At 45.4% G+C, this 23,091-nt stretch overlaps 1 protein-coding gene across 1 annotated transcript; it reads right to left on the bottom strand.

Annotated features, from left to right (window-relative positions):
* Nucleotides 1-2,856: 2,856 nt before the first annotated feature.
* Nucleotides 2,857-22,160, bottom strand: txnrd2.2 (thioredoxin reductase 2, tandem duplicate 2). The gene is made up of 17 exons (XM_086207422.1): nucleotides 22,034-22,160; nucleotides 21,148-21,213; nucleotides 21,005-21,061; nucleotides 20,726-20,870; nucleotides 19,766-19,840; nucleotides 18,613-18,691; nucleotides 18,296-18,358; nucleotides 17,443-17,513; nucleotides 14,318-14,337; nucleotides 13,955-14,046; nucleotides 13,697-13,871; nucleotides 9,659-9,795; nucleotides 8,334-8,429; nucleotides 7,697-7,789; nucleotides 5,825-5,896; nucleotides 5,465-5,562; nucleotides 2,857-4,061 (listed from the first exon to the last, which is right to left on the bottom strand). Exons 1-17 carry the CDS (start codon nucleotides 22,107-22,109, stop codon nucleotides 3,932-3,934), a joined length of 1,545 nt encoding a protein of 514 aa, XP_086063548.1. The 5' UTR covers nucleotides 22,110-22,160; the 3' UTR covers nucleotides 2,857-3,931.
* Between the last annotated feature and the right edge of the window lie 931 nt (nucleotides 22,161-23,091).

Here is a 23,091-nt window from a genome sequence, read left to right as displayed (position 1 = left end):
AAAATGCGTCCTTGGCCAGAGGAGTGCATGCAACAAGGGAGTCCACCATTAGGCTGAGAGCCTGGTTGGAGTTGGGTAATTGAGCTAATTGTCTTGAACTTGGGAGGCCAGGTGAGGGAGAAAACGCCAAAATGTACAAGACCAGCAGGGAGACCCACCAAGGCTTACCAGTCTGAGGGCCCCTTCTCTCCATCGAGCCTCCTGAGGACCCTATCCGACGTCTTCCGGACCCTGCAGGCATCTCAGGCTGACAGCTCTTGAGCCAGATACTGGCAGTACAACAGAGCAGTCATAATTGGCCCCTATTCATTTCTCGGGGATAATCCTCACCCAGCTCCAGCCTTTTCTCTTCATAGCCCTTTTTCACTCATGTTTACACAAGGTATGTATCGGTTTCTCCTCCTCCTGAGGCTTTTGCGTCGGCTGCGGGGCTTTATAGCCAACATGTGTGTTTTAGCGTGTGCTCTTCTAGCGAGGCTGCTACGGCTCAAGACCCGAGGTGACAAAGGCCTTGTGAATGTCTGACTCACAGACAACTGTCAGCATTCAATGGGCTGGATTAAGATGGAGCGTAGAACCGAGCGCACCCTGACATGTTGACATGTTCTACTAAGTGCATTTCAAGGTGGATTTAGCCTGTTTGCTCCATTGTAGAGGGACATAAGAGACACAATTGCTAAATGGGGCTGACTATTCTTGAGACGGCGGCTGAACTTTACTCCCGCTGTCTGGGTTAGAACTGACACCAGCCTCATTCTCAGGGTGAGTGAGGCTGCTGTGGATCCTGAGGAGGTTCAGGGGTTTCAGAGAGCTGTTCTTAACCAAACAAACACACTGGAATTTCTGCCATTGTTGGTGTAGAGGATTGAGTGACAGGGCCGCATAGCAGAGCAGCCTGTCAGCAGAGACGACTCAGGGTCAAAGTGTGACCACCCTCGCTGACACAGCTTAATATGAAGGCTGAGCCATGTAGCATGTTTTAAGATAACCTGGACAAATCAACTGAGGGACCATATTTACAATATCACCTTGTCTTTCTTTTTTCTTTTTTTTGGGGGGGGGGGGGGTCCATTTAAAACTGCTAAATGTCAGAGTGGTTCATTTCCTCTCAAGAATCACTTCCCTGTCAGGAGTTAGAGAGGTCGCTACTGTGGTGTCTGTGTGGGAGCTATCGAGCTACCGCCAGCAGCGAGTCATTTCGTTATTTCGTTTTTTTTTTAAAACTCAGAACTTAATGGTCAGCAAACGGGAGTGACATCACACCCGAGTTGACCACGTTCAAAGTGAGGAAAGTAAAGACATTATTGCCAGTAAAAAATTTAAATTAAAAAAACAATAACGTACATGCAGACATCGTAGCAACACCGTGGAAAGAAGATGAACGGTTCCAAGGGTTCAAATGATTTGATGCAGCACAACTGAGTAAAGTGGAAGCTCAAGATTTGTCAAGTTATCTCCAAGCTTCCGATCAGGAAGTCCCATCTCAGGGGGGTTCCAGCTGAAACTTCCAACTAAGAACTTGGGACTTTGGAGTCCAACTGGAATGCACAATAGCTTAGCATTAAAGCAAACATCTTAGCTAGCTCTAGTTAACCAAGTCTGTGTAAAAACGTCAGATGGGGCTTTTTCTTGTTGATGAACAACGAAGGAGTCCCACAGGTGCGGACCCATTTCGATCACATTTAGAGAGAACCCAGGCTTACTATTTACCTGTTTGTGCTAAGCTAAGCTAACCAGAATTCTGTAGTTTCAGGAGTGTCTCTTTAAATGTTCAGCTTTCATGTCTGCACTTTGCTTCAGTTCAGAACCACAGGTATCAGTTTCAACCTGGTGTACACGCACTGCATCAGCTGAGGGAAGAGATGAACTAGAACTTGCACATGAATGTGCACATACGCACGGACGCAGTAAAGTAGAACACCGAGCACTCAGTCAGTGGACATCATTACTTTAATAGTGACACTGCATCATTCCAGTGTTATTACTTTACATATAAATTATGTATAGCGAAGCTTTAATGGAAAATGAGACTTCTCTATTTACAGCGACGAATGTTGGTGGCCAGGGGACATCAGGCCTGCACTCCCCAGTTTTGGGTTTTAGCGCAGGTCATCATTAGCTGGCCTGAAAGTTGAACCCTGACCTCCCCCCACGGGGCACAGCTGAGGATTGCTGGTTTCCTGGAGTCACACCAATGGTATGATATTGATGATATTGTGGGATGGACAGTTTCACGTCGTGCGAGTAAAACAGCAGCGCAGACGACGGAGAGCTGAGGCGAGCAGGAGGCCACAAAGCAAACAGACATTACAGTTCCACTGATGGTCTGAATGACTTCCCTCACGCTGCCTCGGGCCCAACCTGAGGTCTCTGAAGTGGCTTGTTAAGCTCAGGAACAGGGACTCAATTACCCCGTGCAACCTCTCTGTGGTGGTTGGTTGGTTGGTTGGTGTCTCCGTCCATCCCACAGAACATCCGTAACCCCCCCCCCCCCCCCTCTGCCGTGCAGCATGTGAGCCCTCTGTGCTCAGAGTGATAGAGTCAAGCTGTTCCTGCTGAGCGGAGGTCAGGGTCCTTCAGTCAGCACCTCGGCCCTGAACAGAGCACACAGGAATCCCCCCCCCTTCTCTCCCTAACCCAGCTGAAACTCAGCTCTTTCTCCCCCGGCCCAGGTCCAAATAAACCTGGTAGCCCGCTCTCTCTTTTTCCTCTCTCCATCTCCTGGCACGCTGTCACTCCCCTCATCAGAATCATTAATCAGCCGGGGTAGATTAGACTTCTCATAAAAATAAACTACACCCACCAGCCTCCATTTAGGCCCCCCCCCCCCCCCATTTATTGACAGCGCCACCCCCCTTCCCCTCCCCTTCTGCTTAATAAACCTGAAACGTTTCTTGAAGATGTCCAGTACAGGCAGCATCTGAGCACTTGCGCCAACTGTGGGGTCTCTTAACTGTTTTATTGGTATAAACAACTCATCTTATCTCAAAGTGTGATGACTCTCGAGAGCGAACCTGCCATCCATGTAAATACACAGCAGATAACTCTTATCAGCTTGGCACCAACAGAGCCGCTCCGCTTTCCAGCTTCATCCAAAGGCACATGTTGTTTGTGGGGATTAAAGGAATTAAATGCGCGAGCTGAATGCTTTGGAGCTGATGTTTTATCCACTGACTACTTTATCCTGTCTTCCACTGGCACAACAGGAGAAATGGAGGGCAACAGTGCCACCTTTGGGTGAAGATGAGTAATACACTGTAGCGGTGCCCACCCTGGCTGCGACAACCCTGTGGCAGCGGCGTTTGTAGCCCTCCTCTATTCTCTCATCTGAAGAGCAGAGTGGATCTGCTGCAATCTGGGACCCCTGCTCAGGTCTCAGCTGCCTTACTGACCACCAGTCCCCCAGCTGCTTGTGTGTGTGTTCATGGGAAATGGGGCGGTGTCACTGCTGAGACGGCCCTGAGGCCATCCATCAGTGTCATGGGGAGGGGGCGGGGAGAGGGGAGTATGGTATGTGTCACCTCCAAGACTAATGGACAGGAAGTACAGCCAGTGAAACAACAATATTTGTAGAATATACATTCAGAAAAACACGAAGACCCGGTCCACGTTTCTAGTAGATTTTCAACAAAACGCAGAGCGCCGGGCCTTAATCCTGATTGATGAGTCTGTTTATTTAAAAGACGCTCACTCTGAGGCCGGGGCTGAACCTGATCTACAGTCTAAGATTCTGACAACACAACCTGCATGTATGACTGATAACCACCACAGGACGTTTCAGTGACACTAACCTGCCAGAGAGACCTGCCGAGGTCACAGAGACAACAAGAGAGAGCAGAACACACCCAGGCTGTCACTGGGCCCCGACTAACCTCGGCCTACTGTCCCCGAGAGACCCGTGTGCTCAGGTGCGTTCAGAGACCGAGGGGCTCTAACCTCAGCAGCCCGTGACTGTGGCGTCCAGGCCAGAGCGTTTCGTGATGTTGAGCTTGATCAGCTCCTCAGCGCAGGTCGGGTGGATGCCTACAGTCTTCAACAGGTGGGAATATGTCGCTCCACACCTGAGAGAGAGAGAGAGAGAGACACACACACACACACACACACACACACACACACACACACACACACACACACACAGGTCATTGATGCAGCACCATCTGCTCGTGCTGCGATACTGAGGCTGAGTGACAGTTTGAAGAGTCTGACAGCATCTACAGGCGACTCTTGTGTTTTTAGATATTAAATCTATCTATCAGACTTTTGTTCCCCTCATCATAAGAACCTGATTCTAATAAATCAAGTATCTGCACAGGACAAAGAGTATCAATGGCATCTTGTTTAGTTTCATCTGCGTTAGCTGGGATTAATTCCAGCTCCTATCCTCATTCACACTGTCATCACATTTGATTACATGTCTAATTATTTTCTTAAATGTTAGTGTACCTTTCCTTCTTTGCAGTTGTTTTAGTTTTTTTAAGCGTCAGCTTTTTGTTGTCCTTTATCCCCGTCAATTATGCCCCAACTCATGGTTACTGGTCTTTTATATAAGACTGTGGCTTTGTGATCCCTCCTGACCAATCGCATATTTTCTATTTCATGTGTACACAAATAAAAAAGTAAGCGTAAATAACGCAGTTATCATGAATATTATTCCAATCCTTCAATAAAACGTTTCTCCCATCCTCATCCGGACAAGTCTTTGCTTCGTAATCTATTTCATTTTCAGTTTAATGAGCAATTTACAAGAGTTCAGTTCCCCAGCATAAATGAGAGCAATGAAGCTCGAGACACGAAGGTGGGGCAGGGTTATGTTTCCCCGTCAGTGAGTCATAGATGTCAGTCTGGGTGATTGATGGCTTCATGGCTGTTACATGTGTGTCAAACAGACAGTTTTATCTACCCCAACAAATAACGCCCAAGATATTTTCTGGTGTTAGAGGTTCTATTAAACAAAACATACTGTTGAAGGTTTTTTTATCCTAACTTTTTACCAAACGAGTCACAACATTTACTATGCAATTCAATTCCCTGCGGTATCTAAGTTTAAGGTCTTCAAGTTTCCTCTTAATGAGTTCATCAAATCTGCTCCTGATAACATCAGCAAATCAATTCATGATGAGAGAATAAGGTTTTAAATTTGACTCTTGCACTGAAATACAAATCAGTGAGAATGTTAGCTTTGTTGTTGTCGTCGGTGCTGCCGCCCCATCCTATGGGGAAGTACAGGTAGAGCAACTCAGCCAGGCTCAAGTTATTCTCTACTAAAACTGAAAAAAGGAGACTTTACAATCCAGGGCACCATTAACTGAACATAAGGTCATGTATTTTTTGATTTTTTGTGAGCCAAGAACTTGAGTTTGAAAAATGAAGTAAAATCTTCCGCATCCTGATGACTTTCAGAGAGTAACGACAACCAAACAAACCCATTTAAAGAGAAATCCTGGGCGTGAATGATTCAACTTACTGGAAGCTCATAGCAAAGCCCTGTGTGACTTCCCCAGCATTTGGGCCCGTGAAGTGCAGACCCAGGATCTTCTGGTCTCCGGCCCGCTCGCAGATCACCTGAGGAGGCCAAGAATCAGTTTCGCTCCCGAAGCTGAAGCTGCAGGTGTGTGAACGGTTGTTTTTTCGCTTTTCAGCTTTCAGGGATCATTTCTAAAGCCGCTACTCAAGCTACAGAAGAGCAAGTCACGGGGCTGCTGAGATCATTTCATTTCCTCAGTCTCATCAAACTTTGTGCAGCAGCGAGGCAAATACGCTGCAGCAGCTCAGCAACCCACGTTACACAATGTGTATTTCGCTTAAAAACACAGAGGAAGCCAACCTTTATGTAACACTGGCTGGCGTCGCGCTCTGCTACTGTGAATTCCAGAGGCTTGTAGAAGGCATGGTAGACCTGCACAGACATAAACACAGAGAAAACTAGAATTATTGTCTCACAGTTTTATGCCTCTGCAAATAACAGCCAGAAAAATATTTTTGTAAAACATTACAATGTCACAGTGAAGGTGAACTTTGACCTGCACGTCATCATTTATCCTAATAGACATTTGTGTGAAATTTTGCAACACTCAGCGCACAAATTCATGAGTTATGGCCAAAAACCTGTGTTGTGACTTGAGACTAGACCCTGACTTTGGACAACCCCATACATGCTTGAGCTCAAATGGACATTTGTGCCAAATATGAATAAATTCCCTTTACGGAACGCAGGAACGGACAATTAAAAACATATAAACAGGAGAAAGGACAGGGAATGTAACACTGGACCTCAGTTCTGAGCACATTAATCCTCTAATCTGTCTGCAACCCATCCATATTTCACAGGGATTTCAAAATAGCCTCTTGCTGATCTCTGCAACCTCCAGAATGTAAGGAAACCGGACAGCAACAATTCGTCAATGACAGAACCGGTTAAAAATGGTAACACTTCATCTTGGGAGCAGTGGGATACAATTCAAGCCCCCTGCGTAGAACAGTGTACAATCTGAGCACAACTCCCAGTGGTTGCCCATTATGGTGATGGATTTCAAACCCCTTACTGAAGACGTGTGTGTATGTGTGTAACGTGTTTTATTCTACAGGCGAGCGTGCCGACACAAGTTTGGAGGGCCGTGCAGCTGTTGGGGGCCGGAGCTGCAGCTCCTCCTCAGATCTAAGCGTGCCTGTCATCACCCCATACACACCTCAATCAGGCCTCCTGCTCACCTGTCAGTCACGGCCAGGAGCCCCACTTTGACGGCTAAACCGTTTATCGACGGCCTTGTGCAGGTGTTGGCTAGCATCTGGCACGCCACTCACGCACACAATATCAGAATACACAGAGCCGCTTACTGTGACATTATCTGTGTGTCTCAATATGTGTTCGGAGGTTAGGGGACCGTCTACGGTCTTCATGTCGGTGGACGCAGGTACGACAATTCCAGAGTTGGTGAGATCTTTACACAGATTGAAATGCAAGGCTTCACCCTTACAAATACTGATTCATACAAATAAAGGTTTCCAAATTAAACCAGACTTTATTCCAAAAAAAAAAAACTGTACTTGTTGCAACATGATTCGAACAAGGCAGGACGACGGAGGTAAAACTCAAAACCAAACACCTCCCAACACGACCTGCGCTCTCCTCCTTCTGTCAGGTCCCTTTTCACTGCAGCCATTTTGACTTTAATATAATTAATTATGGTCCCACTCGAAGATGTGTCGCAGTTGTTCCAGAAAAGCAGATTGCATGATAAGGAGTAGAGCCGAATCAATCACTTACCCAGATGTCTCTCCTGCAGCAACCTGTCAACACGGCTGCTGTGTCAAGGGCCCGTCATGCCCAAACCAAAGAAACCAAGCCAGCCGGTTCGGCATGAAGAGAATATTTCCATCACTTCTACTTTGGCTGTTTACTCTGAGGTCGTAACTTTCAAAAACACTTTTTGTCCCTGATAGGCAGAACATTACATGAATGTTAAAAAATGTGAATTTTAGCTTAATGCTGCTGACGCTCCTGACCATCACAGGGGCACAACAATCCGGGGAAGCTCCTCCAGTGCTTCAAACCTGGAGAGCCATGCTAATATTTCACATGTAGAGTTTAACGTTACAAGAATTTAAATGAACCTGAACTTAAATTCGAAATGAATGGGAGTCTTAAATGAAAAATACAAAAGCTCCTTTCTTTCTAATCTCAGTTCCAGGATCTTACCTCGATGTTGTCCTTTCCACGCCTCCTCTCGGCCTCCTCCTCAGATAGACCCACACAACCGTACTCCAGAGGGGTGAACACAGAGGTGGCCACCTGGAACACACACACACACACACACACACACACACACACACACACACACACACACACACACACACACACACACACACACACACACACACACACACACACACACACACACACACACACACACACACACACACGGACACACACACACACACACACTACATTGAGATAATCTTGACACGTTTCTTATCAGAACAATATCAGCTATCAGTGCAACAGTCAACAATCAGTCCATTATCAATAACATGTTCATTAAAGCCAGTTAGCTTAGCTTAGCTTAGCTCCATAGACCATAGATCTCATCAGTTCTCAGTAAAGAACTGTGAGTTTGAAAAAGAACAAGTGGTGCTTTTAAAGATGGCAATTCCTGAATAAACTACACCGTTACCCCTGCACAAGGAGGAATGTGGATGTGAGTTGCATTGCATAAAGTCCTACAAAATAAATATCAACAGCTAATTTAGGTCAAAAAGCCCAACAGATGCAAACTGTGGAAAGATGGTGTGTGTGTGTGTGTGTGTGTGTGTGTGTGTGTGTGTGTGTTTCTTACATCATCGTAGTTCATCTGCTCAGTGCTGTGACCAGCGAGTCTGCGGGCGAGGAGTTTTCCTGCTTTAATGGCCGTTGGGGTTAATTCAGGACGACCCTGAGACCATAAACACTCACTTATTTCAGGGTAATTAACCGTAAATCTCTGCTGCTGTGTTTGGGACTTACTGCCCAGGGTGTCAGCCAAAAAGGGGGAAAAAAAACATTGTCATGGATACACACACACACACACCGAAACACACTGAGGAGCACAGGAAACAGTAGTGCTGGGGGGCAATTCTACAGGCATGACTTCAACCTGTTAAATCACCACCAACACCAACATCCTGTTGTCCAAAACATCCACTGCATACATTTGGATGTGCTTGCTGATATTCCAGTAACTGTTAACACAGCAGATAGCACACGTCATCATAATGCATTTCTTGGCAGTCTGGAGGTGTCTCCAATCAAGGAGGAGAAGAAAAAACAAGAACCTAAGTGAGGAACATAGCAACATCCTTCTTAAAAGGGGAAAAAAAAAACTCCTGCTGCGGGAAGCTGATGGACAGATTGGGATGAAGCACGACTCGTCAAAGCAAGCTGTCAATCAAGAAGACACATTGCAACTGTGTGTGTGTGTGTGTGTGTGTGTGTGTGTGTGTGAGTGTGTGTCATGAGGCCTGGGAGGCAGGAAGGAAGCACACAGCTGGTTGTGGTGAAAAAGAAACACTGACATTACACAGCAGGGATAACTAGTATTTACATGACCAGCGCTGTTACAAATGATTAAATGAAAGCAATGAATAACCACACGCGCGCACACACACACACCACACACACACACACACACACACACACACACACACACACACACACACACACACACACACACACCAAACTAGCATCATTCAACAAAGTACTGGTGGACAAACGCTGTGGGAGGATGACCAGGTTGCCTTCGGAATCCCGCAGCAGTTTTCCAGTCTTACAGATTATAAATACATATGCATGTATAATTACTACCCTGCATGACTTCATAAAAGCAGTGCAACATTTTACAGCACGTGTGTCTTCGTGGTCTTGTTGAAAATTAAAGCTGACTTTTAGTACCGCTACCGTGTTTGAAAGCATGAAGTTAGGAAGCTTCAGCGTCGTCTTTGACGGCACTTCTCTGCTCGTCTTTGGCTGTTTCACGTTTTCTGTCTCAATAAAAGTTTAAACAACGGTGTAAGCTTTTATCTCCTGCCAGCTGTTTAAAGGAACCTATGTGAGGGCCTTGGACTTGCTGCAAACAATCAAAATCAACATGACTATGCAGACAGTTGCCGTGCGTGTGTGTCCCACCTCGCCTATGTCACCAAAAGCGTAGATGTTTGGCACAGACGTAGACTCGTCCGCAGCCACGAGTATCTTCCCTGTCTCTTTGTTGAGCTGCACACCCAGCTTGGTCAGACCCAGGGCTTTGGTTTCTGGGGCTCTTCCTGCAGATACAAGGAGAATAATTAATTCTTAAATGTTCAAACTATTTGAAGTGTTCATCCATGTCGACCTGTTTTAATAAGCAAAGGTGACATGGAGAACGCAGCGAGGATGATAATCTAAGGAGCAGCTGGACTCCCATCAGCCCATCAAGGGACAACCTAAGGTGCGATTTCTGACACTTCCTAGGGGACAACTGACTGATGCTGTCGACACAGAGTCTCCATGGTGATGGAGCAGAGACCACACACCCCCCCTCCCCCATCGCACCCCCCCCAATCGCTCCACACAACCTGCCTGGGCAGCATAATAAACACCCGGCCCTGAGGTACCCATGTAGATGCTATCGGACAGCAAAAATAACAAACCCCCGAGACCCTTTTTCCTGGCTGGAGCCAAAGAACAACGTCCTCCTGCTCTTCTCAGAGCAGGGGGGCTACAGGGACCTGTCGACTCCTCAGCATGGGTGGTTGAAGGGATGGAAAGCACAGAAGGGGAGGAGAGAGGGGAAGTAGGGCAGCAAAGACCAATTCCCAAAAGCAGGACTTCCAAATGTTTTCTTGTCTTGTGTGGCCACAACACTGGGACAGTCTGTGTGAAGATTCTTTATGGGAATTCTGTGTTTTGAGGAACACCTTAGTCACACACACGCACGCACACACACACGCACGCACACACGCACACCTTTTAACAATCCAATCAACTGTTTGTTTGTTTGTTGTTGTTTTTTGCATATTATTCTTTATATAAAATCAGAACAGCCGGACATTGGAAGAGGTCAGAGCTGAGAGTGAGTGATTAATATTCTGTTTTAGAACCTTTACCACTGTCCAGAAATACAATCAATACCTTCAGATTTTCTCTATTATTTAAAATCGTCCAGTGTAAATATAGACATTCTCCCTAAATATCTCTGCTCCATTGTATCTCAAGGACACAGCAACAGTGGGCTGCATGGTGAGTGACGTTCCTTCTCACACACACACACACACACACACACACACACACACACACACACACACACACACACACACACACACACACACACACACACACAGAACAAAGCTTCCGAGGGGAAAGCCTCCAGACTGCTGGACTAATTAGCCACAACAAACCTCCATCAGTTGAAATGAGAGCTGAACACTTATCTGATCAATCAAATGAACAAAGACAAAAGGGACGGCAGTGTGTGTGTGTGCGCGCGTTTGTGTGTGTGTGTGTGTGTGTGTGCGCGTGTGTGTGCGTGTGTGCGTGTGCTGGGCAGGTAGAGGCGGGGGTCTTAGGGGAAACATGTCACACAAGATATCAAAAGTGATGTGTTCTAGCAACAAAAAAAAAAAAAAAGTGCGTTGTAAAGCGGTCGCTGGCTGTGGTGGTCGTAGAGGAGCTCCTCAGCTCTCTTCACTCCTTCCCACCTTCAGAGCCACTCTGCTCAGATCTCTGGCTCATTAGCAGCACCATGAAAACGTATTAAAGAAGCAGTCCATTCTACTGAGAGTGACAGGGTTCTACAAAGACACACGGGGCTCTGGCCTCATGAGAGCAGCTTTTTGTGGCAGTGTTCATTGACTCTAACTGAGGGTCGATCAGAGTGTCGAAGTCTTCATAAATGAAGCCCCCGGAGTAACAGAGCACGCCAAATATAAATTACACTCATGCTCATCTGACACAGATTCAGTTATACTCGATTAAAAATGAATGTTGGCTCAAAGCGATGCTTCAAAAACAAAATAAAATTCTTTCTGTGCTTACTTTTCTTTGTGAGGGTGTGTTTGATTGTTGGATTTTGGTGGAGAGCTGAAGGGAATAAACTCGTGTTTTTACAAACAAAACTACTTCTATGGATTTACATTTGGTGAGTATGAAATGTAGGCCGGGGAACCGCCAAAACACAACAACACTTCATATAAAACATGCAGTTCTAACACATTTACTGCCTTCAACTGCAGCTCCTGCCATTTGCACTTGCCTCAGTAATCTCAGTAATATCTGGATTATTTGTTCAGCACCATTTCCATTGCTACTTCCCTGAATTCTACAGTTCACAAATCCTGATGGTAACAAAACAGTCGAAGGGACAGAGGAGCAGCCTCCAGGCCTGTCATCATTGCCTAATATACCTTTGAAAAAGGGCAATAATGATTCAAACATCCTGTAAAAACATGGGACTTTATTTTAAATGACATCCTTGAGTACCGTGGTGTGCAGTGAGGAGGAAGATGTGTCCACAGTCTGCATGCAGACAGGAAGTGTGGAAATGTTCTGTTTCCTGGCGTGTTGCTGCGGGCACACCTGGACAAGGGAGCAGCCAGGAAAGCACAGGGGAAAGGTGGAGGGAGGCAGGGCCAGGGAGAAGGATGTAGCAGACAGTGGTGATACTGTCCCCCCGGTCCCCCCTGGCCTTTAATAACTCCACAGAGGCCTGGGACCCTGGCTGGCCTCCAGTGTAAGGGCAGTGTAAAGGGAAGTGGCCTTGTACTCATAACTCCTGCACGTATACATCAAAGAGCAACAGCCACGCAGTTACCGGTTCTCACTGGGAACAAAAGCAGTCATGGATACGGCAAACTGAGACCCCGATAGACTTAATCTGGTGGCACAAACCTGCTGCCAAAGTTAGGACAGCTACTGAAAAGCCTTTTAACATGTAACCTTGTTTTGATACGAGTTGTAGGACAGCAATGAAAATAACAAAGGATTCAGGAACTGTAAAACAGGCTAAAATACAATTTGTTTTGTGCACTGTGGAATGACACCAAAATAGTTTACACGGCTGTTTTATTGGCTGTGCTGAGGTACGAAGTCCCATTCCACAGAAGAGAGGAAACCAGAGGGTTGCAGCATCTCACGCATGTGAACATACCCGGCGATATATTGTCACCAGCAGTCTCACGCTGAGACAAGGTGGGAATTCAGCCGCGGGAGGAAAGAACAAACGTCATTTCAGCTGCAGGGTCACGCACATCCTCGTTACTGTCGCACGCTCAGGGCACAGGGACCCCCTCTCACCACACACACACACACACACACACACACACACACACACACACACACACACACACACACACACACACACACACACACACACACACACCGACATAAGGTAGGTTAAAGAACTGAAAAAGCCTGGTAGTCAGATATTCGGAAGCACAGTGCTGTCTGTGAACGCTGTAACCCTGACGGATGTTCCCTCATTGTTACATTACTGATGGGGTGGAAGAAGTGAAATGATGGAATAGGGAGTGGATAGAGGAGGAGGCCTGGTAGCAATGTCTGCGGGCAGGGATGGCAGTGACAGATGCAGGGTTGGTTTCCTCAGGGCTGGCATGAGCAGGAAGACCCAGCGAGGGAGAACAAAGAGGGGAATCCAGTGACCCTGTGCCTGGGTGCATCCTGCCCAGTCCTGCCTCTCTCCAACCACAGTGCCAGTGCTGGATGATTAACACTTCCCCTGGCTGTCCCCATCCCTCAGGCTTTATTACTTTGTTTTCAGCCTTGATTATCTGCTATCTGCTGACACAGAACTCTAATGAGGATGACAACGACAGCGGGTTATGGTGGAGAGAGCTGGTGCACCAGCGTTCCGGTTCTTGCTTGTTTTATTACCTCACACAGAAACAACACACATCGTGTTTGTATGTGAGCTTCATCTTTTGACTCAGTTGCACAAAAACTTTTCCCTAATTACTGAAATGGATCGGCCACCGTGTCGCCACCGCTGACGATGGTTTTATGGTCCATTTGTACTTGCCGCTAACTGGTTTGTGATGGTTCTTAAATAGTGTTGTTCTCTATTTGACCTCACCCTCTTCTGCAGTTTGTAACAAAATCCATCGTGGTGCTAAAACGAGACATTTTACATTATTAAACTACTGCAGGTTAGTGTGAGATAGTCACACTCACCAACTGCCCACAGCACAGTGTCGAAGGTGTCCTTGTGCTCGCTGCCTGTCTGGGTGTCATTCCAGGTCACCTGCAAGGCTCCTGAGGACAGTTTCTCTAATCTCTTGGGGACACACTTCCATGCAAACTTGGTCCCATAAGACTCCATGTAGTCTGTCACCAGACCTGCCATCTGCTGTATGAATCAAAACAAACGTTTGGCATCAAATAAGGCAAAAAAATCACCATCATCATGTTTTTTCCAGGAGCATGCAGTACCTGATCAAACCCCCGGAGGGCGATGCTGCGGACCATCACTGTGGTGTCTAAGCCGATGCCTGTGAGGAAGCCTGCACACTCCAGAGCCACATCTGACCAAACCCCGGTTGAGGATCATTGTGGTTTTCTTGCATTTAAAGTTGCATTTGGACAAATCTCAACTCATTTCACAAATGGGAAGTTTATTAATATTACGGACACTGACAGTCTGTAAGTGTAGCACCTCCAACTGAGTGACGGGGTTATTTCTAATAATTGACACAGGTCTGATGCCAGTGCCAATGTGAAGTTCATAATTTTACTGTTTCGTAGCTGATAATCAGCAATCTCTTTGCAGTGGCTCCATTTATGAGCAAAGGATACAGCTGGCTCCGACCACAAGCCTGCAAAACACAAATAAAGAGAGGTTCTTCAGCAGAACAATCCAAATATAGCTGGTGCATGTGACAGCCATTCTTTGTGGTGTACTTTGGCCAAATAAAACAAATCAGACCTGAAGCTAAAATTGTTTACTTAAAATCCTAGAATTAGAGAGGTGATGAATTACAGAACTTCAGAGAGAAGTGGAGAAGTGCGAAGAAAATGTAGAAAAATGGGGACCGTAAAAGCTATTTATGAGTGTGTGAGTGTGTGTGTGTGTGTGTGTGTGTGTGTGTGTGTGTGTGTGTGTGTGTGTGTGGTCCAGGTGAATCACACTTCTAATCCAACCCTAAGATCTGCGGCATTGAGGGCGGCTAATTTCTAGCGTTTAAGCTAATCCTGGCGGATGGGGTGTGCCATGTTCAGGGCTCAAGTCCACACATCAGCCTGCTGAGTGAAGCACGTCACCCGCACCGATGAGGCCCCTCTCTGCCCTGTTTTTAACGGCTCCAACCCAGACCTCCTTCCCTCAGGTCTGCTCTACCTGACAGCTCGGGGTGCCTGCGGCATATCCCACCCTTGTCCATGCTAACACTAACTACTAAAAGCCCTGTTGCCCATTCTCCCAGTGTCTGTGTAATGCACAGCTGCACTTAGCACGTATTGTGAGGCGGCTTAAGGAAGATCAGGCAGAGAGGTTTAGCTTGATGCCACACTTTCATCAATAAGAAACTGTTTCCTCTCCGCCTCACCTTTTTGCTCCTCATTGTGTTTTTTTATTTCACTCTGGTCTGGAGTCTGTGCAGCTGCTACACATTTTTTTCAACTACAAAATATTATTTCAGGAGACCCTGACGCACTGCAATGACAGTGAAATTAAGACACAAAAGGAATGAAAGGGGGAAAACACTGCCGAGCGACATGCAACAGTATGTGTAGAATAGATACTAAAACTGGTTAGATGAATGAGTGGGAATTTGCTTAACCACTGGAACCTTTTCAACACCTTTCTCTCCACTTTCATTTGTGCGTGGCACATCGTGGTGTAGTGCAGTGAAAAAACACATGTCTGATAAGGGCAGAAGTGAGGGGAGAGTAAATCTGTCTGGTCCACTCCGGTTTGATGCTACTCATCTTATCATGCCAGTTCCAATTGAAGCCCTACAGACAGATTATGAATCTCTGAAGACTTGACATCTGACATTGGAGTGGTAGTGCATGCTAAGGAGCTACCCATCAACCCTGAGCAGTTCCACGTAGTCTCAACGATGATTAGAAATGGATTTTTCTGTCCCGAGTCTGGCTTTGCTTGATGCCAGTCCAGCTTTGACCTTTCTGCTCACAGATCATTTGTTAAAAAATATTTTTTCCAGTTCTGTTCTTCTCAGAGCAACCCACAGTTACTGATGCTATGAGAAATTATGATGAGAAGACCATTTTTCTGTTAACACCCATAAAAGCATTTATTTTGACACAAAGACCCTTCATTGTTTTTAATATGCTGTAATGTGGTATTCATCTGCTTCCTCATCAAAGCCTGTATTCTACATTTTAACACAAACTGATTGTATGGCTCTTATTTTCTGCATTTTGGCGGTCGATGGCAGGCTGCCTCGGGGTCTCTAAGTGGAGTCCTTTAAAAAAAAGTAAAGGGAGCTTTCGGGTCAAAATGTGTAACTAAAGCGGAGCATCTTAAACCTGCATTCTTGCTCAAGGCCAGCAGGAGGCGGCTCCAAGGGAACTACAAGAAGAAGTCTGACTATAATTAAGTCTGTGAGAAAAATAACTCCAGTTATTACTTAATTTCTTACCTCATTTAACTTTTGTTTTACTCAAGCACTAGACTGGAAGAGGTCTGTGGTGCAGCCTTCAACCCTCTCTTCACCACCATGTTGTGTTCCAGCTCATTCCGCTGCTGGCTAGTATCAGAGTCCTGCTGGCACGTGCTAACCACTTTCCCCTGATCACATGACGATGGCAGTGAGCCCAGGGTTTCGGCCCTGAGGCCAAATCTGTCACTCAGATGTGCATGTGCTCCAAGGTCCATTAGACACCCATCACTCGCCTGGACCCCCTTCCCAATTCATCCCTGCCAGCAGAAACAGCCTCACCTGCACACTACAGCTCTGCAACACAACAACATCCTCAGCTCCAGCTAGCGTGCATGGTAGTACCCTTATGGAGGAAGCGAAAGCTAACGCTATCCCACAGCCAAACTCTATGTGCCTCCAGGGTGGTTTCAACTCATTCCTGCATCAAAGCACTTCCTGAGCTCAAGTGGTGTCTCTGAGTGGATAATTCAGCTTGGTATACAAAGGCTTTGTTGAATGGGTGAATGCTCCAGCAGTAATTGTTTAAGGGTGGCTGTAGTGTCCTCACCTTCACAAGACTGGCCACGAGCACCTCACTGACCATGAGTGATTTTGTATTGCCTCCAAGTGGTAGAAAAGCTGAACTGCACACTAAGTTGCACCTTGATTAATCAAAAAATGAATGGTGTTTTTAAACAAAATGGACGAGGGGGAAATAGGTGCTACTGAGAACAATACTGATTATTAGCCAAAAACAATCAGAATCTGTCCCAGATGACAACAAGAATATGAGAATCATTATTTCAGCTCATCTGTCACCATCAAGCAAACAAGCAGCACAACCCAGGTACGCCACAATCACTAGTCACCGTCTAGATGCCGGGCCAAGAGGAAACGTCGGGGAACGACCAATTAACCAGGCGATGACAGCCGCTAAATGGCTGGATTAAAGGGCTCGTTCTGTTAAAGTCAGGATGCACGCTGCTAATCTGAATCACGAGGTGAAGACAGGCTGACAGGAAGAGAGAAAAACAAACTACATGTCACCGATGAATGATTACAGTGCATGACAGTGGGATGAAGTGTGTGCGTGTGCATGTGTGTGTGTGTGTGTGTGAGATGGCATGGTGGTTAGTAATACAGCACAAGTTCAGTTTCCCTTGTAGTTACAGAGGGACAACAACAATCCTAGAGGAGTAAGAAAGTGTTTCATCAGGAGTTGATGTCATTAACTCTTAAGCAAACAAAACGGGCTGGTATGGGTTTAGCAACCCCGTTTCTCTAAGTTGGAGGTAAGATCGTGGGAGGCATCCTCACGTTTTGCCGGGTGACTTTTTCAGCCAGAAAATGTCATCACTGGTGATCCCGTGTTCCACAGCTCCTGGGATCTGCAATGACAGTTCCAAAGAGTTCTTACAACCTTATCATCACATCTGAATTGTTACTATAAATGCACATGTGAAATATAAATAGTTCCATTATTCCAATAGCAAACCACGTGTGTTTTATATCGTCACTTCTGAACCAGTGTCATCACACATGGCCCTTTCAGCTACTTTCAAGTGTCCAGTTGTGAAAAATTAGTCCAAACATCTCAAATCCCACATGTAGCTAACGTTAGCCACAGCGGCTGCAGAGGCGGACTCTCAGGCAATAAACTCTCTAGTTTTAAGATGTATTTTGAGCTTGACCAGGTGTTTCCTCAGGTGAGATAAGCTGCCATGCCTGACTTTCAATTTTCCTTTACAAATATTGTAGAGAGAGTTGTCTATGTCACCTCAGACCACATTCAGCTCCCCGTTGCTCTGACCTGACTGTGCTTGAGCAGGTTAAAAGGATGATGTCACAAGGTTTCTTGTTCCTAAGCAACAGCAGACTTTACTCTCTTACCCAGATGTGCTTTCAGCTGCTGAAATTGTAGACTGATTTGATATCAGTCGTATTTGGTGGTAGAAACATAATTCCACCAGTACAATTAAAAGTACAGAGTTCACGACCCAACGCTTTAAGTTTCATGTCAAACTTTAATCTTTTATCTACAGCGTCTGAATTAACTGAATTAACATTGAATGATTCTAGATTTTCTGTTGCTATCAATGAAACTTTTATCAAAACACAAGAGAAACAGGAACCCATTGAGGGTGTAGGTGATGAAAGCAGTGCGTCTTACATTCGTGGGGAATTTGGGCCGTCCACCTGTAGCAATCACAATGTTCTTGGCTGTCAGGTTCATCTGTACGAGAGGGGAGGAACGTGGGAAATAACTGCCGTTGCTCATGCACAGAACTGCCAGACGACAGCTAACGGTCAGTATTCTGTGAAAGCTCACTCTCATGTGCCTCAATCTAACGAGAATATGCAGGTGACAGAAACACAGTATACCAGCTACACCAAGATACAGACATCCTCCCAGTGATTTGTGAAGCTGTGACTGGTTTCCAGTGGTAAATGGGATTGGGACGCACTGGGTGTGAAATAGCAGCCCACCTCTTTGCCTGCTTTACTGAGTCCTTTGATGGTGTGTTCATCCACCAGGCTTCCTTTGACGTTCAGGTACTTCACCTTCCTGCAGCACAGAAGGTAACTCTAGAACCAGATTGAGGGTTGTACGCTGGGTCTACGCCCTAGGATAAACGCCATCTATGGCGTAAATGACATAGATGGGCGCTAATACCGCCGCAGTGACCCGGCTGTGACACGGTGCAATGACAACACTTTCTGTATCAATGTACCATTATCAATGAAAGTTTTTCTGTTGAACTGGCATCAGTGCACACGATAACATGGCAGGACGACATCATCTTAGCAACAAAAGCAATCACTCAAATTAATAACAAATTTCAGGTCTGTCTCTGGACGGCACATTGAGTTTTCGGACGGTTACAGTGACAATCTGAGTCTCTCAGTAGCAAAAAGAAGATGCACACTTGGAAAAGTGCTCTGTAAGATGACTCCATCTCACAGTAGCTGGTTCCATCATTCTTCCTCTGTATTCGGCCACTGCCAATCATTTTTGTCCCCATTGATCATTTAAGACCTCAAAAATATTACAGCAACAATGGAATCGCACTTGATTGAAGAATTAGTGAAATGCAGCCGTGTCTGCAGGGAGGAAACTTCAAACACTGCAGCTGCCGACAAGTCTGCAGGGGTCATGGTGAGGGGCAGCAGCCAGCAGAGGTTTGTGACAGTGAGAGGGAGCGTCCAACTAATTCCTACTTGTTTTAATTCCTTGATCAGAATCAAACAGGCAGGTTAATGACGATGTGCTATTTGACTGGAAAATGGAGGTTCAATCAATCTGAATCATCCACTGAAACATTTTATGAAAAATACTTCAAATTCTATTTTACATTTTGTGCTTCCGTCACTCCCACCGTTTATTATTTGTGAGGAACACTTGGATGGGCATTGTTTGGTCTCTTGTACCTTCAGCAACTTTTCTTTACATAAATAAGAGAATAACTTCAGAAAGTTATCTGGAATTTGGGTTTTTTTCTGACAGTAAACAGAGAAAACTGAAAAGCAGGAGGTAGGACACCGTAAGAAGGTGAGACATGGTCATGACATCTAGGATCCATCACCCACAACACCAGAGATACACAGGACAGGAAACCATCACATCTAAGGGGTCACTCACTTGTCCTGGAGCTGAACCCGGTGGCCCCAGTTCAGAGACCTGACGTGGTTCTGAACAGCCTCTGCCATGGTGGCCCTGATAGCACACAAGGTTGAATACTATAAACATTTCTGCAGACGTGGACTGACACAAGGAAAATCTCTGGGTAGCATGTCGTTACTTTGTGTGGAGGCTCACACACATCATTGAATCACAGACACCAAAACACTAAAATCAACGCAGAAAAAAAATACTACAGGATGAATTGGATTTGAATACATGAATGTTTCTTTGAAGAAGTCAGGCCCAACTATCTGATGAATGGGCTGAAGTCAAAGATTCACAGCACACACACACACACACACACACACACACACACACACACACACACACACACACACACACACACACACACACACACACACACAGCCGTCTTTCCTGCTTTGATTGCAGGACACATCACCATCTAGAAGTCTCTTCCAGGTTGCTGAGCTAACGTGTTCTACCTTTGTCTTCTTCCTTCATAGATTGTGTACATTTTCTTTGTGGATGTAGTACATAAAGATAGCTGCATGAGCACAATCACGTCACAGTTTAACATGAACTCAGTGCTTCATTTAGTCTTACAGATGGAAGGCAAAGCCTGATGGTTATTTTTAACTCCTTGATGTGTGACTGTAAGATTCAAGTCTTTGCAGGGCTGAGTGGTTGCCAGGGCTAAAACAGTGCTATAGAGTAGGAACATTTCATGAATGAGGCCAAAGTATCCTCAAGGTTATTTTGCTGCATGCCAAAGACAATAAATGTGCTGCACAAGGAAAACAAGGCAACCATTCTCATTAATGTTCCACCCAAGTCCTGTCTGTGTACTACAACCGTTATGTCACTAGATGGTGCTGTTCAGCCTTTTATTTCCTGTTTTGCAAGCGTCTCAACATGAGGAGAACTAATTACCCAACTAACAAGCAGAGTTGGACCTACCAGTCGTGGCAGATTGGCCCTGAGATCTGCCAGCCGTATTTCTTCGCATCTTTGACCGCAGCGCCAAGGAGCGCAGCCTGGTGCATCAGCTTCTTAGGAATGCAGCCAACATTAACACATGTGCCACCAAGACCCCATTTAGTGCCTATTTGGAGAAGTATCCCCCACATTTACTTGACAATAATCTCTTTGAATCATTCCATATGTTATATGCAGTGAAAATCATTATTTTTCTTTGTAATAAACAGACAGCGTAGACTCTCAGTCGTGTATTTTTACCTTTAACTGACGGCTCCACGTAATCTAAAACAGCAACTTTCTGTCCCAGCTGTGCAGCTGTGAATCAGAGATGTACAGTCAGGTTCTTATGGCAGGTAGAAACCACTGGGCAGAGAACAGAGGTACGTTCAGGATGATCTCACCTTCTTTGGAGCAGGCGAGCCCTCCTGAGCCACCACCAATAACCACCAGGTCATAATCAAACTTCCCTGCAGGAGCAACGTGAAGGATTCATAGGAAATACAGGAAATCACACAAAACTAAAACACGTGAAAACTGGGCGTCTTTCCCAGTTCCATTTAATATCACAGACGGGCCATTAGGACTCCTGTCGCCCTCCCAGAAGCCCACTGCGCTGTGACTGACATCACGCTCCTCACCAGGAGTATGGTTGTTGGGGTGCAGAGAGGCAGATGCAGGGGTGCTTTCAATGATTCACATGGGTTAAGGGGCATCAAATCCAAGCAGCTCATTGAATCACAGGATTGGAGAGGAAGCTAACCCACATCACAATGCCTGGCCTCTCTGACTGCACAGGGGACGTCAGAGACTCAAATTTATGGGCGCAGACATTGAAATTAGGAGTTTGTGTTCTCAGTGTCGCTCTCACAACGTGTTTGACCAACAGCACATTGTCAGATTTGTTTTGGACTCGGCTGCACACCGGCTTTAATTTCAGCAGTCAACGCACCTCAGTTCACACAAGCAAAAGTTTGTCCTAGATTACGAAAGGTTCTTCTTCGAGTTCCTCAGAACCGGCGAGGGCCGTTTACACGAGCCAAACCGATTACTAATCACCTAACAAATGTCATTAATTTTACAAGTGTCCTCAGATTTGTAACTTATATCAGGGCGAAAGCTACACTTGGAGTTACAGCAATAAACGAGAGTGAAACACTCAGCAGACGCGTTTAGTAACTGCGACGTTGACGTTCTTTAGGTTCTCTGACAGCAACGTTCTCTCGGGTTCGCAGCTCAACATAGTAACATTAAACTCAAGATACTGTAGAACAGTTAAGAAGATGTTACCGGTCAGAGTTCTCGACAAAACATGAAACCAACTCGTCCGTTTCCACCGGTGTCTGCCTTTACAGAACGCAGCCATGTTGTTGTTATAAAAGGACCCCGCCTTGGTGTGAGGTGTGCAGAGAAATGCCTGAGGAAAAAAAAAAACTAATGATTAAAAAAGTACAACTTTTAAACAACAATTATTCACGATAGGGAATGTACATTTACACATCGTCTCCTTCTTAAAATAATCGCCAAAGTATTTTTTTCAAGTTTTTCAGAAAACCTCCAAAAGGAGAAAAAAAAAACATCATAACGAGTGAATTCAGGCAAAACAAATGTCAAAAACCACTGAGGCAATTATTTTATGAAGATGTCGATACGGTCATTAATAAAAATGTAAACGTAAATATTATACATAGCAAGGCTACATTGTCGGACTAGTGAACCTGTGCTGGGCCCTGAGGTACATCCATACATTAAAGCCTAACTCAGCATAGTTTTCCCTGCCTTCATTCACTGTGGTAGATACGTGTTTTGTTTTATTTGTTTGATATTTTGGTTGTTTTAATTTGTTTGGCTCCTGCTGAGAATAATTTTGGACACAGAGAAAAAGCTGGGAAACAAGATGCAGCGTGAAGGATAACTTAAAATATAAAATTGTAGTCTGATCTCACAAAATATGGCCCTCTGTGTGATAAGATCTTCCAGTTACAACACCAATTGAAAAAATTCCACACATTCACTCCCCGACTACTTACCGACCACTGGAGGGCGCTCGGAACTCACATCTCTATCCAAGTGTTCTAGCTTTGAGGAAGCCTGCTGCACACCTTCTGCCACATTCGGCTCTTGAGCTCTACAAAATATAAAGATATGCAAAAAATTTCAAATTTCATTCTAGTTTCATTATCTAATGACATTAAAGTGTTTATTTACTGCCAAAAGCAGTTATTGCAGGCGAAGTATTTTCAAGAATAATAGTCGTAGTAAAAGCATGGCTTGTTGTTGAAACATTGCAAGTAATGGTTTATATCCAATGTATTAGACAGAGATTGAAAAAGTCCTTCAATGAGTTT

The sequence above is a fragment of the Aulostomus chinensis genome, chromosome 6, assembly GCF_037954235.1.
Source record: "Aulostomus chinensis isolate RoL2024-O1b breed Wild chromosome 6, RoL_Achi_v1.0, whole genome shotgun sequence".
NCBI lineage: Eukaryota > Metazoa > Chordata > Actinopteri > Syngnathiformes > Aulostomidae > Aulostomus > Aulostomus chinensis.
The sequence above is the reverse complement of the archived record's forward strand: the minus strand, read 5'-3'. Positions and strand labels throughout refer to the sequence as shown.